General features: G+C 41.8%; 1 protein-coding gene across 1 annotated transcript in view; it reads left to right on the top strand.

Moving 5' to 3' along the window:
* SORL1 (sortilin related receptor 1) overlaps nucleotides 1–19,429 on the top strand; it is a 158,375-nt gene that overhangs the window by 60,775 nt on the left and 78,171 nt on the right. Inside the window, exons 12-14 of the mRNA XM_007115340.4 lie at nucleotides 7,627–7,715; nucleotides 17,029–17,207; nucleotides 18,907–19,093. Coding sequence (XP_007115402.1) covers nucleotides 7,627–7,715; nucleotides 17,029–17,207; nucleotides 18,907–19,093 — 455 coding nt within the window. The remainder of the gene's footprint in view (nucleotides 1–7,626; nucleotides 7,716–17,028; nucleotides 17,208–18,906; nucleotides 19,094–19,429) is intronic.

The raw sequence follows: 19,429 nt of genomic DNA, 5'->3' as shown, positions 1-19,429 counted from the left end.
CTGTCCAGTTTTCCCAGCACCACTTATTGAAGAGGCTGTCTTTTCTCCATTGTATATTCTTGCCTCCTTTGTCATAGACTAGGTGACCATAGGTGCTGCGTGGGTTTATCTCTGAGCTTTCTATCCTGTTCCATTGGTCTAAATGTTTGTTTTTGTGCCAGTACCTTATTGTCTTGATTACTGTAGCTTTGTAGTATAGTCTGAAGTCAGGGAGCCTGATTCCTCCAGCTCTGTTTTTCTTTCTCAAGATTACTTTGGCTATTCGAGGTCTTTTGTGTTTCCATACAAATTGTGAAATTTTCTGTTCTAGTTCTGTGAAGAAAGCCATTGGTAATTTGATAGGGATTGCATTGAATCTGTAGATTACTTTGGGTAGTATAGTCATTTTCACAGTATTGATTCCTCCAATCCAAGAACATGGTATATCTCTCCATCTTTTTGTGTTGTCTTTGATTTCTTTCATCAGTAACTTATAGTTTTCTTTGTACAGGTCTTTTACCTCCTTAGGTATTTTTTTCTTTTTGTTGCCACATACCACTTTAGAAACAACTTGTCAATTTCTATAAATCCTGTTGGGATTTTTACTGGGATCACATTGAATTTATAGATCAATTTGGGGAAAATTGACATAACACTACTGGGTCTTCTGATCCATGAATGTGGTGTGTTACGCCATTATAAAAAAATTTCTCTTAGCAATATTTTATAGTTTTCAGTGTGGAGGTCTTGTATACTTTCTCTTTGTTAGCTTTATTCCTAGATATTTTTTATTTTTTAGTATTACTGTAAATGGGACTTTCTTTAAAGTTCATTTTTCAGTTTCTGCTATAGTATATAAGAAGACAGTTGATTGTTATATATTAACCTTATATTCTGCAACCTTGCTAAAATAATTCATTAGTGTTAGTAGTTGTTTTGTAGATTCAGTATAAGCAGTCGTATCATCTGCAAATAGGGACAAGTTTTATTTCTTCCTTTCTGATCTTTACTTGTTTTATTTCTCCTTTTCTCTCTTCCTTCTCTTCCCTTCCCTAATATGTACTAATATGGTAATATGTAATATGGTGTATTATGTTAAAGGAAAAACTCTTTTCCCTTACTCTCAGAATACTTCTGATACCAAATGTATGGGAGTTTTCCCATCACAGCAGGCAGTACTCCAACTCTCCAGACACCCACTGGATGTCCTACAATTCAGTCAGGACACATGCTAGCTGGAGTTGGCACAGACCCAGAGTCTAAGGGCTCAGTCTCACAAGACTGCCCCACCTGACCCCACTTCAGTCGCCAGTTGCAAGTCTCAGGTTGTCACCTATACTTCTGACTGACCAACTGTAAACTGGGGGTTCCCACGACTCACTCTTCAGGTTCAGTAATTCGCTAGAATGGCTGACAGAACTCAGGGAAATATTTATTTACATTTACCCGTTTATTATAAAGGATTATTTCAAAGGATACAAATGAACAGCCAGATGAAGAGGTACGTAAGACAGGGTCCAGAAGGGTCCCAACCATGGAGCTTCTGTCCCCATAGAGTTGGGGTGTACCGTTCTTCCAGCATGTGGATGTGTTCACCAACTTGGAAGCTCTCTGAATCCTGCAGTTTAGGGATTTTTTTTTTTTTAATTAATCATTTGACTTTATGTATTTATTTTTTAAATTGAAGTATAGTTGATTTACAATGTGTTAGTTTCTGGTGTACAGCAAAGTGATTCAGTTTTTTATATATATATATTCTTTTTCATATTCTTTTCCATTATGATTTATTGCAGGATATTGAATTTAGTTCCCTGTGCTATACAGTAGGTCCTTGTTATTTATCTATTTTAATGGAGGCTTCATCACATAGGTGTGATTAATTATTAACTCGCTCTCCAGCCCCTCTGTCCTCCTGGGAGGATGGAGGTGGGGCTGAAAATTTCAAGCTTCTAATCATGCTTAGTCTTTTGGTTGACCAGCCCCCATACTGTCCAGGAGCCCACCATGAGTCTCCTCATTAGGACAAGAGACTCTCCTGTCACCCAGGAAATTACAAGGGCTGTAGGAGCTCTGTGTAAGACACACTCCTGTCACCCCCATCAGTCAGAAAATTACAAGGGTTTTAGGAGTTCTGTGTCAGGAACTGCGGTCCAAGACCAAATATTAAAACAAAACGTGCTCCTATTGCTCTTCATCACTTAGGAAATTACAAAGATTTTAGGACCTCTCACCAGGAGCCCAGAACAAAGACCAAAGTTTGTATTTCTTCTTATATCACAGTATCACAAGTGTAATATGTAATATGGTGTAGTACATTAATTGGTTCTTGAATATTAAACTGTCCTGGAATTACTGGAATAATTCTTGAACCCTACTTAGTTACAATATATTATCCTTTTAATGTAAGGTTAGTATTTTTAAAAATTAATTAATTTATTTATTTTTGGGTGTATCGGATCTTTGTTGCTGCACGCAGGTTTTCTCTAGTTGCGGCGAGAGGGGTCTACTCTTCGTTGTGGTGTGCGGACTTCTCATTGCGGTGGCTTTTCTTGTTGCGGAGCACGGGCTCTAGGTGCGCGAGCTTCAGTAGTTGTGGCTTACAAGCTCAGTAGTTGTGGCTCGCAGGCTCTAGAGTGCAGGCTCAGTGGTTGTGGTGCACGGGCTCAGTTGCTCTGCGGCATGTGGGATCTTCCCGGACCAGGACTTGAACCCATGTCTCCTGCATTGGCAGGCGAATTCTTAACCACTGTGCCACCAGGGAAGCCCCTGTAAGGTTAGTTTTGATTTGCTAGTCGTTTTTAAAAGGTTTTTGTGTTACTTATGAGAGATATTGCTCGGTAATTTTTGTTTTTTTGTTTTTTTGTGTTTTTTTTTGGTAATGTCTTTGTCAGGTTTTGGTGTCAGGGTAAAACAAACTGAGCAGCAATTCTTCCTCTTTTATGTTCTGATAAAGTTTGTGTAAGAGTGGTGTTTTTTTTTCTTGAATCATCTACCAGTGAAGCTATCTGGACTTGGAGTTTTCTTCTTGGGAATGTTTTTGTTTAGAAATTGTTTCTCAGGCAGATAGAAAACTATTCAGATTTTCTGCTATGTCTGTTTTGGTGAGTTGTATATTTTTAGACATTTGTCCTTTCATCTAAAGTTATTGAATTCGTTGGCTTAAAATTACTCAAGGTATTTTCTAATGTTTTAAAATGTCTGTAGGATTTGTGGTAATAACCTGTTTTCATTCCTGTCATTGGTGATTTGTATATTTTTCCTCTATTTTTCTTGATTAGTTTAGTTAGTGGTTTGTCAATATTATTGATCTTTTCAAAGAACCTGCTTTTGGCTTTAATTTTCTCTGTTGTCTGTTTTCTATTTTGTTGATTTCTCCTCTGTAGTATTACCTTTCCCTTATCCTTGTATACTTTGGATTTACTGTGCTTTTCTATTTGTAGCTTGTTAAGGTATAACTTTAGGTTATTGATTTTTAGATCTTTTCTTATGTAGGAATTTGCAGCTCTAATTTTCCCTGTAAATACTACTTTAGCTGTATGCCACAAATTTAGATGTGTTGTATTTTTGTTGTCATTCAGTTCAGAATATTTTTTAATGTCTCTCTTTAAAATTGAGATGTAATTCACATGCAATAAAATGTACCACTTTAAAGTATATGGTTCAGTGGTTTTAGGTATATTCACAAGTGATGTGATGTGCAGCCATCACCACTATCTAATTCCAGAACATTTTTATCACTTCATAATGTCCCTTTTGCTTTTTGTCTTTGTCTGATAAGTTATTTAGAAACGGGTTGTTTAGTTTTCAGATATTTGATATTTTCATAGATATCTTAATTTTCTTGTAGTCAGATAATACACTTTATATGATTTCAAGTCCTTTAAACTTAATGGGACTTGTTTTGTGATCCAACATGTGGTTTGTCTTGGAGAGTATGTCATGTGCGTTAGCAAGGAATGTATATTCTGCAGTTGTTGGATGCAGTGTTCAACAGATGTTATTTATGTGAAGGCGGTTGATACTTGTTCAGACCTTCTACATACTTCGGGGCTAGTTCTATAAATTGCTATATATTGCAGTTTGTGGGGGGCTAGTTCCATAAATTGCTATATATTGCAGTTCTGTAAATTGTTGGTGGTAAAATCTCCAGCTATGATTGTGAAATTGTCTTTTTTTCCTTTAAATCCTATCAATATTGCTTCATGTATTTTTATGCTCTGTTATTATGTACATACACATTTATAATTATTTTTTCTGATTTATTGTCCCTTTTATTGTTATGGAATATTCCTCTTTATCTATGGTAATACCCTTTGTCTTGAAGTCTTTTTTATCTGATAGTGAAAGTCACTTTAACTGTCTTATGTTTACTATTTGGATAATACATCTTTTACTATCCGTTTACTTCCTACCCATCTGTGTCTTTACATTGAAGTGATTCTTATACGCAGCATATAGTGAGGGTCTTTTTAATTTATTCTGATAAGTTCTGCTTTTTAACTAAATGCTTAGGCCATTAGCATTTAATATAATTATTGATATGGTTGGATTTCAGTTTAATATTTTATGTATTTGTTTATTTAAATTTCATTTAAAAAAATTATTCTGTTCCTCCTTTATGTCCTCCTTTTGTATTATTTAGGTATTTTTAGTATTCTATTTTTATTTAAATATTATCCTTTTGATTATATTTCTTTGTAGTATTATTTTTTTAGTGGTTGCTCTAAGGATTACAGCATATATATTTAATCTTTCATAGTCTTTTTTGAATTAATACTGCATTTAACATAATGCATTTAACATAAAATTTAGGAACCTTGCAACCAAATAAATCCCTTTTCTCTTCTCCCAACTTTTTTGTTTTCATTTTTTATCACATTGACACATATTGAAAAGCTCAGCAATGTCTTTGTTTTTGCTTTAATCATCGTATGGATTTTAAAGAACTTAAGAGGAAAACTAGTCTTTTATATTCACCCAGATATTTACCATTTCCCTTGCTCTTCCTTCCTTCCTGAAGATCCCTGTTTCCCTCGGTACATTTCACAGCAGCCCAATGATGTGCCTTTAGCATTTGTTGTGGAGCAGATCTACTAGCTATGTGTTCTCTTGGTTTTCCTTTTCTTGATTTTCCTTCATTTGAGAATCTAGGTAATTCACTTTCATTCCTGGGGGATGTGTTTGTTTGATATTGCCTGCTGGATTGATAGTAATTTTCTTTCCATAGAGGCATACCTCATTTTATTGTGCTTTGTAGATATTGTATTTTTTACAAATTGAAGGTTTGTGGCAACCCTGCATCGAGCATGTCCATCGGTGCCATTTTTCCAACAGCATTTGCTTGCTTTGTGTCTGTGTCACATTTTAGTGATTCTTGCAATATTTCAAACTTTTTCATTATTATTATTATATTTGTTATGGTGATATATGTTCAGTGATCTTTGATGTTACTACTGTGACTTGCTGGAGGCTCAGATGATGCTTAGCTTTTTTTTAAATAGCAGTAAAGCACTTTTAATTAAGGTGTGTACACTGTTTTATTTAGACATAATGCTATTGCACACTTAATAGACTACAGGATGGTGCAAACATAACTTTCATAAGCACTGAGAAATCAAAAAATTCATATGATTCACTTCATATTGGTATTTGCTTTATTGTGGTGGTCTGAACCACAGTATCTCCAAGTTGTGTCTATACTTTAAAGATGTGCTATCTGCCGATGGGAAATCTATAATCATTTGTTACCAGTTTCTTGTATGTATTGTGTCATTTTCCTTAAGAAGCTTCGATATTTTTTCCTTATCTTTGGTTTTCAGCAGTTTTGTTCTGATGTCTCTAGGTGTGGTTTTCTTTGTGATGATTGTTTTTGGGGACACATCTCTTGAATCTATAAATTTATCTTTTTCACCAAATTTGGGAAATTTTCAGCCATTATTTTTTTCAAATATTTTTTCTGCTTCAGTCCCTTTCTCTTGTTCATCTTGGCCTCCAATTATACATAGACCTTTTGTTATTGCCCCACAGTTTCTTGGGGCTTTTTTCCTTTAAGTCTTTTATTTTGTATGTTCTTTAGAATAGATCATTTAAAAAATATTTATTTATTTATTTATTTATTTTTGGCTGTGTCGGGTCTTAGTTGTGGCATGTGAGATCTTTTGTTGAGATGTGAGGGCTCTTCATTGCGGTGCGCAGGCTTCTCTCTAGTTGTGGCATTCAGGCTCCAGAGCGCGTGGGCTCTGTAGTTGCAGCACACAGGCTCTCTAGTTGTGGCATGTGGGATCTTAGTTCCCCAACCAGGGATTGAACCTGTGTCCCCTGCATTGGAAGGTGTATTCTTAACTACTGGACCACCAGGGAAGTCCCAGAATAGATCATTTCTACTGTTCTGTATTTATCTTTAAATTCACTAATTCCTTTGTCATTTCTATTCTGTCATTGAGCCCATCAGTGAATTTCCTATTTCAGATATTTTATTTTCCTGTTCTAGAATTCATTCCTTTAAAAAAAAATAGTTTCCACTTCTCTGGGAAGAATTCTTTTCTTTTGCTCATTTCAGGTGTGTTTTCCTTTACCTCATGGAACACAGTTATAAGAACTGTTTTAAAGTCTTTGGTAATTTCAACGTTTGGATCATCTTGGAATTGGCACCCATTGATTGTCTTTTCCCTGGAGAATTGGAGACTTTTTACCGATCTGTTTGTATGTTGAGTTATTTTGGATTGCATCCCGGACATGAAATGAAATCTTCTGGAGGATGTTGCTGTTTTTGTTTTAGCATGTAATGAACCTGTTCAGATTCGGACTGTAACTTCTGTCTTGCATTCTTTGGAGATCTCAGTTCAGATTGCTAAGTTTTTCCTGTGCTAGTTTGGGTCTGTTCCACACACATACAGTTTAGGGGTTAGGCTGAAACATATGTGAGTCCATCCACAGAATTAGGGGGTTTACTTCCTCATGCTCTCCCCTCTGGGATTCCATCTACATTCTCTCCGTCATGCAGGGGCTTCCTTTCCTGACTCCTTAGGCAGAAAGTTTCCACTGAAGGTTTAGCTGCCTGGCTGGGACTAACGTATTCTAGGCTGGGGCATTCCCTTAGGGCACAGGTGTACCAGGAAGCCCCAGTTTCTTGGGTAGTTTCTCCAGGTTTTAAATCCCCTTCATAAGCTGCCTTATTTTGTTTACTTTTCAGCATCCTCGGGTAGCTGTCTTTTTGTATTGAATATTTTGTCCAAATTTTTTAGTTGTAATTAACAAGAAGGATGGGCTGTAATGGGCTTATACTGTCACAGTCAAACCAGAACTCTAGTTGGTTAATTTTTAACAGCTGCTTGGTGAGGGTCAGAGATGTGGGTTTGACTCCTGCCTCTGCAGTTTACAGTCTGCCACTTTAATAGGAACTCCAGTTTCTTCATTTGGCAAAAAAATATTGGGATGTGAGAACTTGCTCTGCCCAGCCCCAGGGTTGTGTGGATCAGATGAGATAATGGCTGTGAAGTGCTCTGGAAATGGAAAAATTGTATTCAAGTAGTTGATATCCCTGCTGTGTGTGTGCCTGAGTGTGTGTGCACATGTGTGTGTGGTGTGTACCATTTATGCCCGGCCATCTCCATGGCAGTGACATCAGCACTGGCTCTCTCTCTTCAGGCTCTTCCTGGACCTCACTACTACACATGGGGAGACCATGGCGGGATCATCATGGCCATTGCCCAAGGCGTGGAAACCAACGAGCTGAAGTAAGTGTCTCTGGTGAAGCTTTTTAACATCACACTGTTCTCCCAGAAATTTAACTCTGTGATTATAAGTGGATTATCTCTGTAGCACTAGGTTATTGACAGCACAATTTGTGCCTTGGGAAATTACTTAAATTTTTCTTGTTTATTAAGTGGGAATGACAATCTGCCCTTCCTATCTCAGAGAGGAGCAAATGAAATAATTTTACTGATTTGAAAAAGCACAGCTCTATATAAATATAAATTAATAATGACTAAAAAATTAACTAGAGGCTCTTCAACTTGTCTTTCTTTGCTTTGTGTGTGACACACAGTTACTCATAGAATGAGTAATAATAATAATAAATAATAATGATACATGAGTAGTAATTTCAGAATGCATATTACTTGATAGCCAAGTGACTTTTACTGTGATACCTTTGGTTTTGGAGTTCTTGCAAATAGACCTGGAAAGGACAGTTGGGGTTAATGGCTTCATCTTCTAGATGAGAAAACTGAGGCTCAGAAAGGTAAAGTAACTTGCCCAAGATCCTCCCCTTTGTTAATAACAGACAAGACTAGCACTCAGGTCTTTAAATTACATTCTGTACTCTTTGCAGTATATTCCTCTGAAAAGCGAAAATGTCCAGAGTTAGTAACCTCTGCTTTCTTGAGTCTGATTTTATCAGAACCAATTCTTTCATTACTTTAGTCTGAGTTAGGACAGAAGTTAATTTCGCTAACATTTGGTCGGGACAGACTCTCTCTCACTTCTCCTTGTTTTGGGGCTGAACCCATGAGACAGATTGCTAAAGGAGGGGGAGAGGGCTCCTATAATCATCTTGTTTAATGCAAGGGAGAAAGCTTTCTTTTCCTTGGCTCCTTTTAGAAACAGGGCCAGCAGCAAGAGAGAGAGGTGGGTGGTTTGAAAAAAGAGCTCTTAGCTGGTTTCCCCTGTGGTTAATTGGACATGTGCTGAGCGACCTGGCCTCCAAGAAGCAGAGAGAAGCAAAGTCCCAGTGTTCTGCGCTCCACCTGGCTGGTCTCTGGTCTGTGCAGCTCTGGTCAGCATCTGCTTTAGAGCCAGGAGTCAGAAGAAGTCCTGTTTGTACGCAACAGACTGTGTCCCCATTCAGATTGACGTTTGCCCAAATGAGGACAGTCACAGGGTACATGCTTCCCACATTCATGTCGTCATTTATTTATCCATTAATTTATTAATTCCCATCTCACACATTTCGCGAGCACTGATGGTGCCTGGTGATGTGTATCTAAAGAGACATAGGATGTTTTCCTTCACTCTCAAGGATTCCATCCTCTAGTGGTGAGATACACAAGTACACAGTGCGATGTTCGGGACGCTCCTTGAGAAGTACGGTGGGGACGTAGTTTGGCTCCCTAGGAATACATTTCATTCTGTGTGTGGAAGTCAAACTGCCGAGACAGTTCCTGATTTTCCCTGTTTAACTCTCCTCCAGATTACATTTGCATTCCAAGCTGGCTTCTCTGGAGTAGTTAATGTGATTCTGGTCCTCTTACACCATCTGTCGGTGCATATGTGCTCGGGGAACGCAGCGTCATTGCTAGCTAGCTGCAGGAAAACATGATCAGGAAAATAGACCTGCTGCCAGAAAATCACAGTGCCCTAGGCAGATGTTGAACAATGATTTTGGGGTGGTAGACTTTAAGGATATGGACCCTCTAGCATCCCTCTATTTGCACAGGTCATGTGGAGGTGTCTGTAGGTATGGTTCGAATGAAACATTTGCAAATATGAGAATATGTTCAGGCCTCCTATTGACAGGTGCGTGTGTCCCAAATATCAGTCTGAGCTTGGCCAAAATCTGTGTAGTGTAGCCACCTGGCATTTGTATGTTGCTCACAGAGTTGTTTTTTTTATTTTCTTGCTTCTCCTGCTGCTCTGCTTTTGACCTGTGTGCTATCAGCTTCATCAGAAGAGAAGCAGGAAATAAATATTGTAATTAGTTCACAGAGGGGCATTAATTAATGCCCCTTCACATGAGTGAAGGCTGCTTCTGACTCACCTGGATTTCTGTTGCTGGTCAAGGACTTCAGACACGTCTAAGTCTGGTCTCCCCAGCCATGGCCATGGCTCCCTCCTTTGAGTCTCATAGTATTTAGTGGCGGCTGTCTCATTGATTTGGCATTCATCGCATGCTGCCTCCTTTTGTTAGTTACCTTTTCATTATATGCCTGGTTTCCTCAACTCATTAGCAAGGTCTTTGTAGACAAGGATTTCTATTCTATGCAGGCTAGCAGGCACTTAGTAAATATTTGATTGTTCAAATAAGTAGGCCATGCACACTTAGTCTTCCAAGATTGCTTATTTTTTTTCCTGGTTTATAAAACTGGAAAGGGTGGGGTAGCGTGGCAATCGCAGTCCCTGGGGGTGGGGGCACTTCCATTATTCTCTGTTGTAAATGACAGTCCCTGGAGCTCAAACGTGAGTAGGTGTCCCCGGATGTGTGCAGTCTGGTGAGAATGTGACTGTCAAGAGTTCAGGTCCATGCTGGATGGAAATGGAACATATTTCTGTTAAGCATCATTTCAGGTCAATTACACAAACATTTGTTGAATATCCACAAGGAGCCAGATGTTGTTCTAGGAACCGAGGATGCAGGGGTGAATGAGGCATCCTTTGGGAGCTGTCCAGCCCCACCGTGGCTCTGAGGTGTTTCTGAGCCAGCTGGAAGGAGAGGCCGGGGGAAGAGCTTTCCGACCCAAAGCTTATCCAGCCTTAGGGAGGAAGCCGTAACAACAGTAACCCTAGTGAGAGGTTTAGTGGGGACAGAGGGTAGAACATTGCTTAACGTAAGAGTTAAGTTTTGGGGTTTTTTTTTTTTTTTTTGGTTGTTCTTTTTTTTAAAATTTATTTAGGCTGCATTGGGTCTTCATTGCTGCGTGCGGGCTTTCTCTAGTTGTGGCGAGCAGGGGCTATTCTTTGTTGTAGGTTGCAGAGCACGGGCTCTACGCGCACGGGCTTCACTAGTTGTGGCTCACGGGCTTAGTTGCTCTGCGACATGTGGGATCTTCCCGGACCAGGGCTTGAACCCCCGTCCCCTGCATTGGCAGGTGGATTCTCAACCACTGCACCACCAGGGAAGTCCCTGGTTGTTCTTTTAAATAATTCATGTCTTTCTCTCCCTGATTAGCATAGTTAACTAAGAGTTCATGATTACTTGTTTCAGCTTCTGCCTTGATTCTCCACTGAGGCTGTTTTCTTTGTTGTTGTTAATTGAAATTGAGAGTAAGAAGTGGAATGCTTTGTTTTGCTCCGGTTTTCTACATGTCTGAAATGAATAAACAAGAAACTCTTCTGGGAGTCACTTACCCCTTTGTTCAGCATGCTGTCACCGTGAACCTGCTCAGGGGTTGCAGGTCATTCTTGTGTAGAATCAGTGTTTTTCAGAGAAGGGGCTGTTGTGTTTTTGCACTCTGACCAAAAACGGACCCAAACCCAAGCTTGTCGGCTTGATAGTGAGGGATGAGATCAGTTTCCGTTTCTTCCTGGTGGTTTGCCTGTCAGCATAATGATATTGGTAGTTACTAATAATGCCTTGGACTTTCCCCAAAGCATCTTTCCTCATAGGAGATTTCAGATTTCATAGGGCTTCCCTCTGGGGAGTCCTGAAAAGCCACTGCAAAGACTACACCCAGCAGAGCAGCTGTCTTTTCCGGACCTGAGTTCTGGAAGCAGCTTCACAGTTCTGGAACGTGGGAGATGGCGGTTAACCTGTCCTCGTGGTTGCGGAACCTCCTCTCCTAGTAACTTGCCTGGATGGTTGCAGAGAGAGCCAGCCCCACCCCCACTTCATTCTCACCCCCATTTGGTGTCTTTGGCCCTGTGAGTTATAGAGGAACAGGTATTCTTATCAACCTTTAACTGTTGAGAAACTGAGAGATGGGGTTAGAAAAAAAAAGAAAATTCAGTGCAGTTAATTTGCTTTAACAAAAAAGCATTAATTAATGCCCCTCTGTGTGCCAGGGGCAGAAAAGTGAGTAAGAGGTCTTATTCCTGATGAACGGCAGCCCTAGTAGAAGATGCTCGCAAAATCAGGTCATTTAAATATAGTAGGTATGTTACTGAACCAAACTGGGGTCCACTTGCCCATCTACTGACACCGGGTTGTGGTGAAGGAAAGTGCAGCGTTTACTGTAAGGCATCAGTCAAGGAGTCTGGTACAGCTAGTGCTCAAAAAGCCCGAACTCCCTAATGGGTTTTAGCAAAGCATTTTTAAAGGCCAGGTGAGGGAGGGGCGTCACAGGGTATGTGATCAGCCCTGCACAATTCTCTGATTGGCTGATGATGAGGTAACAGGATGGTGCCACAGGGGTTAACATTATCAATCCTTAGGCTCCAGTAGGCTACGTGCTCATGGTCATCAAGTAGTTAACGTCTTCCATTTGGTGGTGGTTTTAGCATCTGTAAAACAACTCAGGAAATGTTCATCATATACTGTTATCTAGGTATGTCAGAGAGGAGCTATAGCAGAGGACCTAGGGGAGGGGTCTGTCCCATAGGGTCCTGCTCCGTTACAGGTATAAGATAGAGGTGAGCACAGGGTGCGGGGCGGCCACAGAAGGAGGGCCAGTAATGCTATCTGGGAGACAGGAGAAGGCTTCTGGGAGGAGAGGAAACTTGAGCTGAGACTTCAAGGGAAAAAACCAATGTTGGAATGCCACCCCAGGTTTAGAAAGAGCTTGAGCAGAGACCAGCATGAATCAGAGTGCAAGGTGCCGCTCTTTAGTATGGACGGAATGTAAATCTCGGCTGGGGGTGTGTGTGTGCGTGTGAGGAATGAGGCTTGCAGTAGCTGTGTGGTCAAGGGCCAGGTCCCCTGAGGACTTTACACGCCGCACCAGAGACATTAGACTTTGCTTTTGAAATGATAGGGTCCCTCTGAGGGTTTAAAAATAGGGGAATGACATGGCTAGTGTAGAAAGATGGCTCTGGCAAGCTGAGGAGCATGCATTTAAAAGGACCAAGACTGGAGGTGAGAGATGCTGCTTACGTGGGGACCAAGCATTTGGAGGACTGAGTGTTCAGGACTTGCTTTTTGACTAGGCGGTGTCAGGGGGGATGGGGGTGGTGACAGGGCAAGATGATCATGTCACTCACAGAAAAGCAGAGGAAAAGGAATTGGCCTGAAGGGCCATAGGATGAGTGCAGATGTGGACAAGTTGAACTGAAGTGGCTGTGGTATGTCCACGGGGAGATCCCCAGCAGGGATCTGGACATATTACATCATTTGGTTCTGTCTTCCACTTCCCGTTGCAGGAATTTTCTCTCTGTCATCTGTGATGGATGATCACCCAAGTCTTTGCTTGAATAATTCTAGTGATGGGGCCTTGGCCAAATCAAAAGGAGCTTCCATTTCACTTTGGACAATTTGTTGTTCATTTGTTCGTGCACTAAGTATTTATTCATCCATTCCTTTATGAATGAAAGTTCTCAGGTCAGAGAGAGCCCAAATTCTCCTCACTCCCGTTGCTATGCAGCGGGCTCAGCTTCCAGGAGATACATCCAACAGATATTTTCTCTTCTGCCTGAAAGCCTTTCAGATGCACGAGGACCTCTCCCTGTCCTCTTGAGAGTGTCTCCTATTCCATGGCAAACAGCCCCCGTTCCTTCCCTCCTGTGCTGTAGGATCCTGAATCTACACCCTCTAGCTTCTCCTTTGGGCCCTCCTCACAATGTCAGAGGTTTAAGATGTGGAGCCCAGATCTGTCCCCAGCAGCCTGAAACATGCGTCACATTGGCGCATGATACCAGCATGATCCTAGACACTCAATTTCTTTTAATAAAAACCCTAAGACAGTTTTTTTTTGCCCTATATCATTACCCTATTCTGAAATCAAGAGTTACCCTGAGAAAAAGAAATGGGATTCATTTATTGTGACTTGTGTGTGAAACCATTTGAGCTCCCAGCTCCGACTTCCTTCATGTCTAAGTTCTCTCCAGTCAACTGTTTCGTACTCCATTCTTGAAACAACTTTTTCTTCTTAAGGAAAATAAAACTACTTTTTCTCATCTAGTCTTGAGATCTTTATCTGTTCTCATGGTTCTTTTAGAGATTATTAAAAGGATCTCTGCAATCATACCTTTAAATCTTTCAGGTCCCTAGAATGTGCTTTATTTTGCATTCATTTTCCTTTAACTTCCATCCTTTTTTCTGCTTTGTCCAGTTTGAAGATCATTCTCTTTAAGAAAGACAAAACCAAAATAGAAATTGACTAACTACTGCTGCCTCTTTTTCTGTCTTTCCTATTTATACCATTAACCATCAGACGGATGAGCCTATTCCATTTCTAATTCTTTATAGGACTTGCTGGGTAACCAACCCACGTCTCACTGCCCACTAATCTCCCAATTATTTTGGTAACTTGAAGCATAATCCTTGACTTGTTTTGAGTTTGAGTTGTTTGGCCACTGTTTCTACAGATTGCTAGCTGTAAGAATGATGGCTAGAATTAATTAGCAGATTGCTACTGCCCTTTACGTTTTTGCCCTTGGTTAATATGACTCTTTTCTCATCTTGAATATGTTTTTTTAGAAGTCTGAGCTCATCAAGGACCTTTCTGTCCAGCCACACATTTGTGTTTTAAATTGAGTGTCTACCACTGCTTCACTTATTTAGTGTATCTTTGGTTATATTATGTTATTATTATATTATAGTCCCATCTTCTTGAGAGCTTTGGCCATGAGATGATGTCCATACTTCTGTTTGAACGTTTTGAATTCTCCGTTCCTAAGGGCTGGGGCCCTACGTCCTCTTTCACGACTATTAGGCATATAAAGATGCCTTGGTTTGTTTTCTTGCAAGGTTCTTGTCACTTTCACTTCACCAGCACAAGTTCTCCTTTGGAGGTCAGAATTTGGTCCAGAACAGATGTTCCCTTAACTGTTGCAGTTGATAATGTGACTACCATGTCTCCAAAATTTTGAAAAAGCACTGTTTTTTAAATGCACAGTTTATTCTTAGGTTCAGGGATGTACTTGGCCATGCACCTGCTTTTTAGTCTCATTAATATGTTATGGTCAGAGTCTGCTGGGAACTTCTCAAGAAATGGGATGATTCATTTCCTGAGGTTATCTCGGGTTCGAGGAGCTGTTAAGTAGAATTACCTAGGCAATGTGCAAATAGGCAGACTCCCGGCATTATCACACGGATAGCTCCCATCATGTCTGGTTAATAGGCTGACTCTGCTGGTTCAGTTTGCTTTAAAGATGGCACTAAGCCTTTTGCTCATCACCCTGCTACAAGAAAGAGATTGAATGAGTTACCTTATCCCCGTATCTGCTTCAGTTAGCTTAAACCAAAAGCATATCAGCCAGAAGAGAATTTCTCCTCTTAGGAAGATCTGTGGAGGGGATTGCTTAGACTCCATTGCCCTGTAGCCCCACCACTAGGTTTAACCCATAGCATTTTTGCAGAAGTACCAATTTTAGTAATCTCAAGACAAGAGGAAGTGTTTGGATTGAATGATGTAGTAAAAAGAATTACATCGGGCTTCCCTGGTGGCGCAGTGGTTGAGAGTCCGCCTGCTGATGCAGGGGACACGGGTTCGTGCCCCGGTCCGGGAAGATCCCACATGCCGCGGAGCAGCTGGGCCTGTGAGCCATGGCCGCTGAGCCTGTGCGTCCGGAGCCTGTGCTCTGCAACGGGAGAGCCTACAACAGTGAGAGGCCCGCGAACCGCAAAAAAAAAAAAAAAAAAAAAAAAAGAATTACATCAAGTATTAAGATCCTGAGTGAGTAAAACTAATATCTCAAAAACATGGGAAAAGTGAAAGAAAAGTTTTGTATATAATTTGGATTTGAGAGACCCAGTAGCTCTGTGACCCTGATGAACCCCCTCTTAATTGAATGGTTTCTCATGGTGAGCATCTCACCAGCTTACTGGGTGATGAAGCGAATATCAGGCACACGTTCCTTCTCCTCCTTCTCCTCTTCAGTACAAAAGATAATTTGAAATCAATACAGTTACTTCAGTGCTGCTTTTTTTTTTTTTTCTCAAGGGCTTGCTCTCTCGTTCTGATGTAGTCTGTCTTGGAGACATTTCTCAGGACACACTTTCCTCCAACTTTTTAATTTTTAAGACTGTGGGAAAAGTTGGAAAAATTGTATAAAAATTACTCTGTGACCTTCCCCTACAGCTCCCATAACAATCACCAATTGTTAACATTTTGTCCATTTGCTCTGCTTTTTCCATCTATCTTGTCTGTCATCTTTCTATCCATCCATCCGTCCAGCCATCCATCTGTCCAGCCACCCTTTTTTTTTGGGAATCATTTGAAAGAAAGTTGCAACTCTTGTGCCCCTTTATAGCTAAATACTTAAACATATACATATCTCCAGGAAGTAAGGGTATTTTCCTACACAATCAGAATGCCATTATCACACCCAAGAAAATGATCATGAACTCAGTATTACTTATAGACTATTATATTTTCTCAGTTGTCCTTTACTGTTTGTAGCTGCTGTTTTTTTTTTCTAATCCAGGATTCAGTCCATGTTTACATATCGCATTTGTTTATTATACCGCTTTAGTCTCTTTTAATCTATAACAAGCCCTCTGCCTCTTTGGTTGGTTGGTTTTTCATGGCCTTGATGGTTTGAAGAATCCAGACCAGTTGTCATGTAGAAAGTTCCACATTCTGAATTTGTTCAATCGCATGGGATAGTAGTGCCTAGATGGTGTGGTATCCTCAGTGCTTTATCCAGGAGGTACATGATGTCAGGTTGAACCACTGTGAGTGATTCTAAGTTTGTCGAGGGTTGTAACTCAGATTGTCTGCTGTAAATTACATTTCCCCCTTTGCAGTGAGTGTGAGTTGATATCTTTAGACCGTGTGAACACTCTGGTCCTCTTATCTGACTCGGTTGTTACAGTGGGGGGCTATAGTACAGTCACTTTTCTCATTCCGTCATTGTTTTCAACATTTATTAGGTAGCACTGTAGTATAATTTTTAAAAAATTCCCTCTTCCCTTTCGGTATCATTTAGAGACCCGTGCCCTATTTTCATTCAGTGTATTATCTGTTACCATCATCTCTCTTTGTTAAGTTCATATTTTCCCAGACTGGCCAGTTGGAGCCCCATCAAGGTGGCTCGCATGTCCTTTTGGGTCATCGACATCCATCTGTGAGCACTTCCCCCCTTTCTGGCACAACCTTAAACTTGCCCGGCTTTAGCCCAGTATCAGCCACTTCTCCAAGGAGCCCTGGTTCCTCTTACAGATGAATGTTATCTGGAAACCAAGCTCTTGCCTCGGAGACTTTAACCGCAAGGATCCTTTTACTTGCATTTGGGCAGGTACAGCACCAACGAAGGGGAGACCTGGAAAACATTCATCTTCTCCGAGAAGCCGGTGTTTGTGTACGGACTCCTCACGGAGCCTGGCGAGAAGAGCACTGTCTTCACCATCTTTGGCTCCAACAAAGAGAACATCCACAGCTGGCTGATCCTCCAGGTCAATGCCACGGATGCCTTGGGTAAGCTGCTGCCTCCTTGGCCCTTTGCATGGAAATACCTATTGACCAAAGCATCAGCTTAGATTCTGTGCCCTGGGAAGAGTTTGTGATCCATTGAAGAAGATGGGCACATATGCAGTAAGTGAATGCGAGATTCAGAGGCAGTTGCTCGGGCAGTTGTTAATAGGGCCACATGTTGTCTTTTTTTTTTTTTTTTTTGCGGTATGCGGGCCTCTCACTGCTGTGGCCTCTCCCGCTGCGGAGCACAGGCTCCGGACGTGCAGGCTCAGCGGCCATGGCTCACGGGCCCAGCCGCTCCGCGGCACGCGGGATCCTCCCGGATGGGGGCACGAACCCGTGTCCCCTGCATCGGCAGGCGGACTCTCAACCACTGCGCCACCAGGGAAGCCCCCAACATGTTGTCTTTTTTATCCTCATTTCCTGTGTGGTCACGGGCACAGGGCAGATGTGTGCTGAACATGTGAATGATTGAATGCTTGGAAAACAGACTTCCAAATTAGCAGTTCCAGTTTGGCAAATTCAGTGGGTAACTACTACTAGTGATGCAGGGTCCTCTCAGAGCTGTCTGGGGTCTCATCACCATCTGCTAGCCAGGACCCAGGACCTGTAAATAAGTGAGCAGGGAGAGTGAACCTCCTTATCATACTTCCTCCTTCCTCACCCCCCTGTTACACTGCCCTCTGCAACTTCTCTGCTTTGGCTGACATTATTCCAGCTGCCTGGAATGCCCCTTGGGTTCAATTTCCACTCGTTGAAATCCTTCTCATGGGTCAGGATCCAATACGTTTGACTGCTAATCCCAACCAAAAGATCTCTCCCCTCTTCTCTGTGTCCCTAGCATACGTGTACTCATCACACCTTGAATTATAAATTTGTGTCTGTCACTTTGGGTGTGTCTTCTCCCATCGACTAGATCATAGGTCTTTAGACACAAGAACCTGCCCTGTGCATATGTATATTCTACCCACTGGACGGCCTGATAACCTTATTGTCAGTAAGGGTTTAATAAATGCTTGTTGATTGGAACGGTGTTGAGTTGACAGTAGTTCATCAATTTCAGGCAGATTTAATCTGACCAAAGACACATATGAAAAAGACGTAAACTACCAGTATAGACATTGGCGTACTTTGGAATTCCTGTAGAAACCACTCTACTTAAATTTCGAGTGGATGTGGGTAGATGGAATGACTGTCCAGGTTGTCTGACCAATTCTCAGCCTCCTTTCATGAAGATCCCATACCTTCCGAGCAGTGACAGCGAATTCTCTTGCTCGTGGGCCATACTACCAGATGAGTCCACGCTGCCTCGGGAAGCATGCAGGGGGCAGTACTCCTGAGTGATACCATCTCTCAGGGATTCAGCCTCTACCTAACTCCCTGGAGATAAACACCTCTGGGCACCTATTTCTAAAGGAAACTGCAGAATCTGCTAAAATCTTTCAGAAGTGTAGACAGTGAGCACCAAAGATGCTTGCTTCTTCCCCTCTTTCTCAGATGGATGTCCGTGTTTCAGGGGACACCAGGGGGCTGCTGCCCGGCCTCAGAGCCGGCTGATTAGAGGGGCAGGCTGGCTCCGGAGGCCTGCACACCCGCTGGGCAGTAACGGGAGGCACGGGAAGTGGGTGGCTGGGCTGCGGGGTGGGCAGGGCAGGAAAGCCTGCGTGGGTCTGCCTGTAATGCTGCATTTCCTCCTCCTCAGGGGTCCCCTGCACAGAGAACGACTACAAGCTGTGGTCCCCGTCTGATGAGCGGGGTAGCGAGTGTCTGCTAGGGCACAAGACTGTTTTCAAACGAAGGATCCCCCACGCCACGTGCTTTAACGGAGAAGATTTCGACCGGCCGGTGGTCCTGTCCAACTGCTCCTGTACCCGACAGGACTACGAATGGTGGGTTCTACGTCCATGCCAGGGACTGAGTTCCATTCTGGTCACTCACCGGTGTGGGAAACAGACTAGGGCGTGGTTCCTTCCCCTGAAGAAAGGGAGGGAATCATAGGAAACAAATATTTATTAAGCATCTCTTATGAGCCTGGAACCGTGCTAGGCAGTTTATGCAGGTTATTCCGTTTAGTTGTTACAGCCGTGTGATGTGGTGGAGGTGTGACACCCAGGCAAGATGCAGTGGTTTATGCAGGAATAGATCACTCTGGGATTTGTTTCTACGAGGGCAACCCAAGAAAGGAACACGCTGAAGGTTCGATTGTAGATAACTCCTTTGTGTTA

The sequence above is a fragment of the Physeter macrocephalus genome, chromosome 16, assembly GCF_002837175.3.
Source record: "Physeter macrocephalus isolate SW-GA chromosome 16, ASM283717v5, whole genome shotgun sequence".
Classification (NCBI taxonomy): domain Eukaryota; kingdom Metazoa; phylum Chordata; class Mammalia; order Artiodactyla; family Physeteridae; genus Physeter; species Physeter macrocephalus.
Note: the sequence above shows the minus strand (reverse complement) of the source record. Positions and strands in the feature narration are given on the sequence as shown.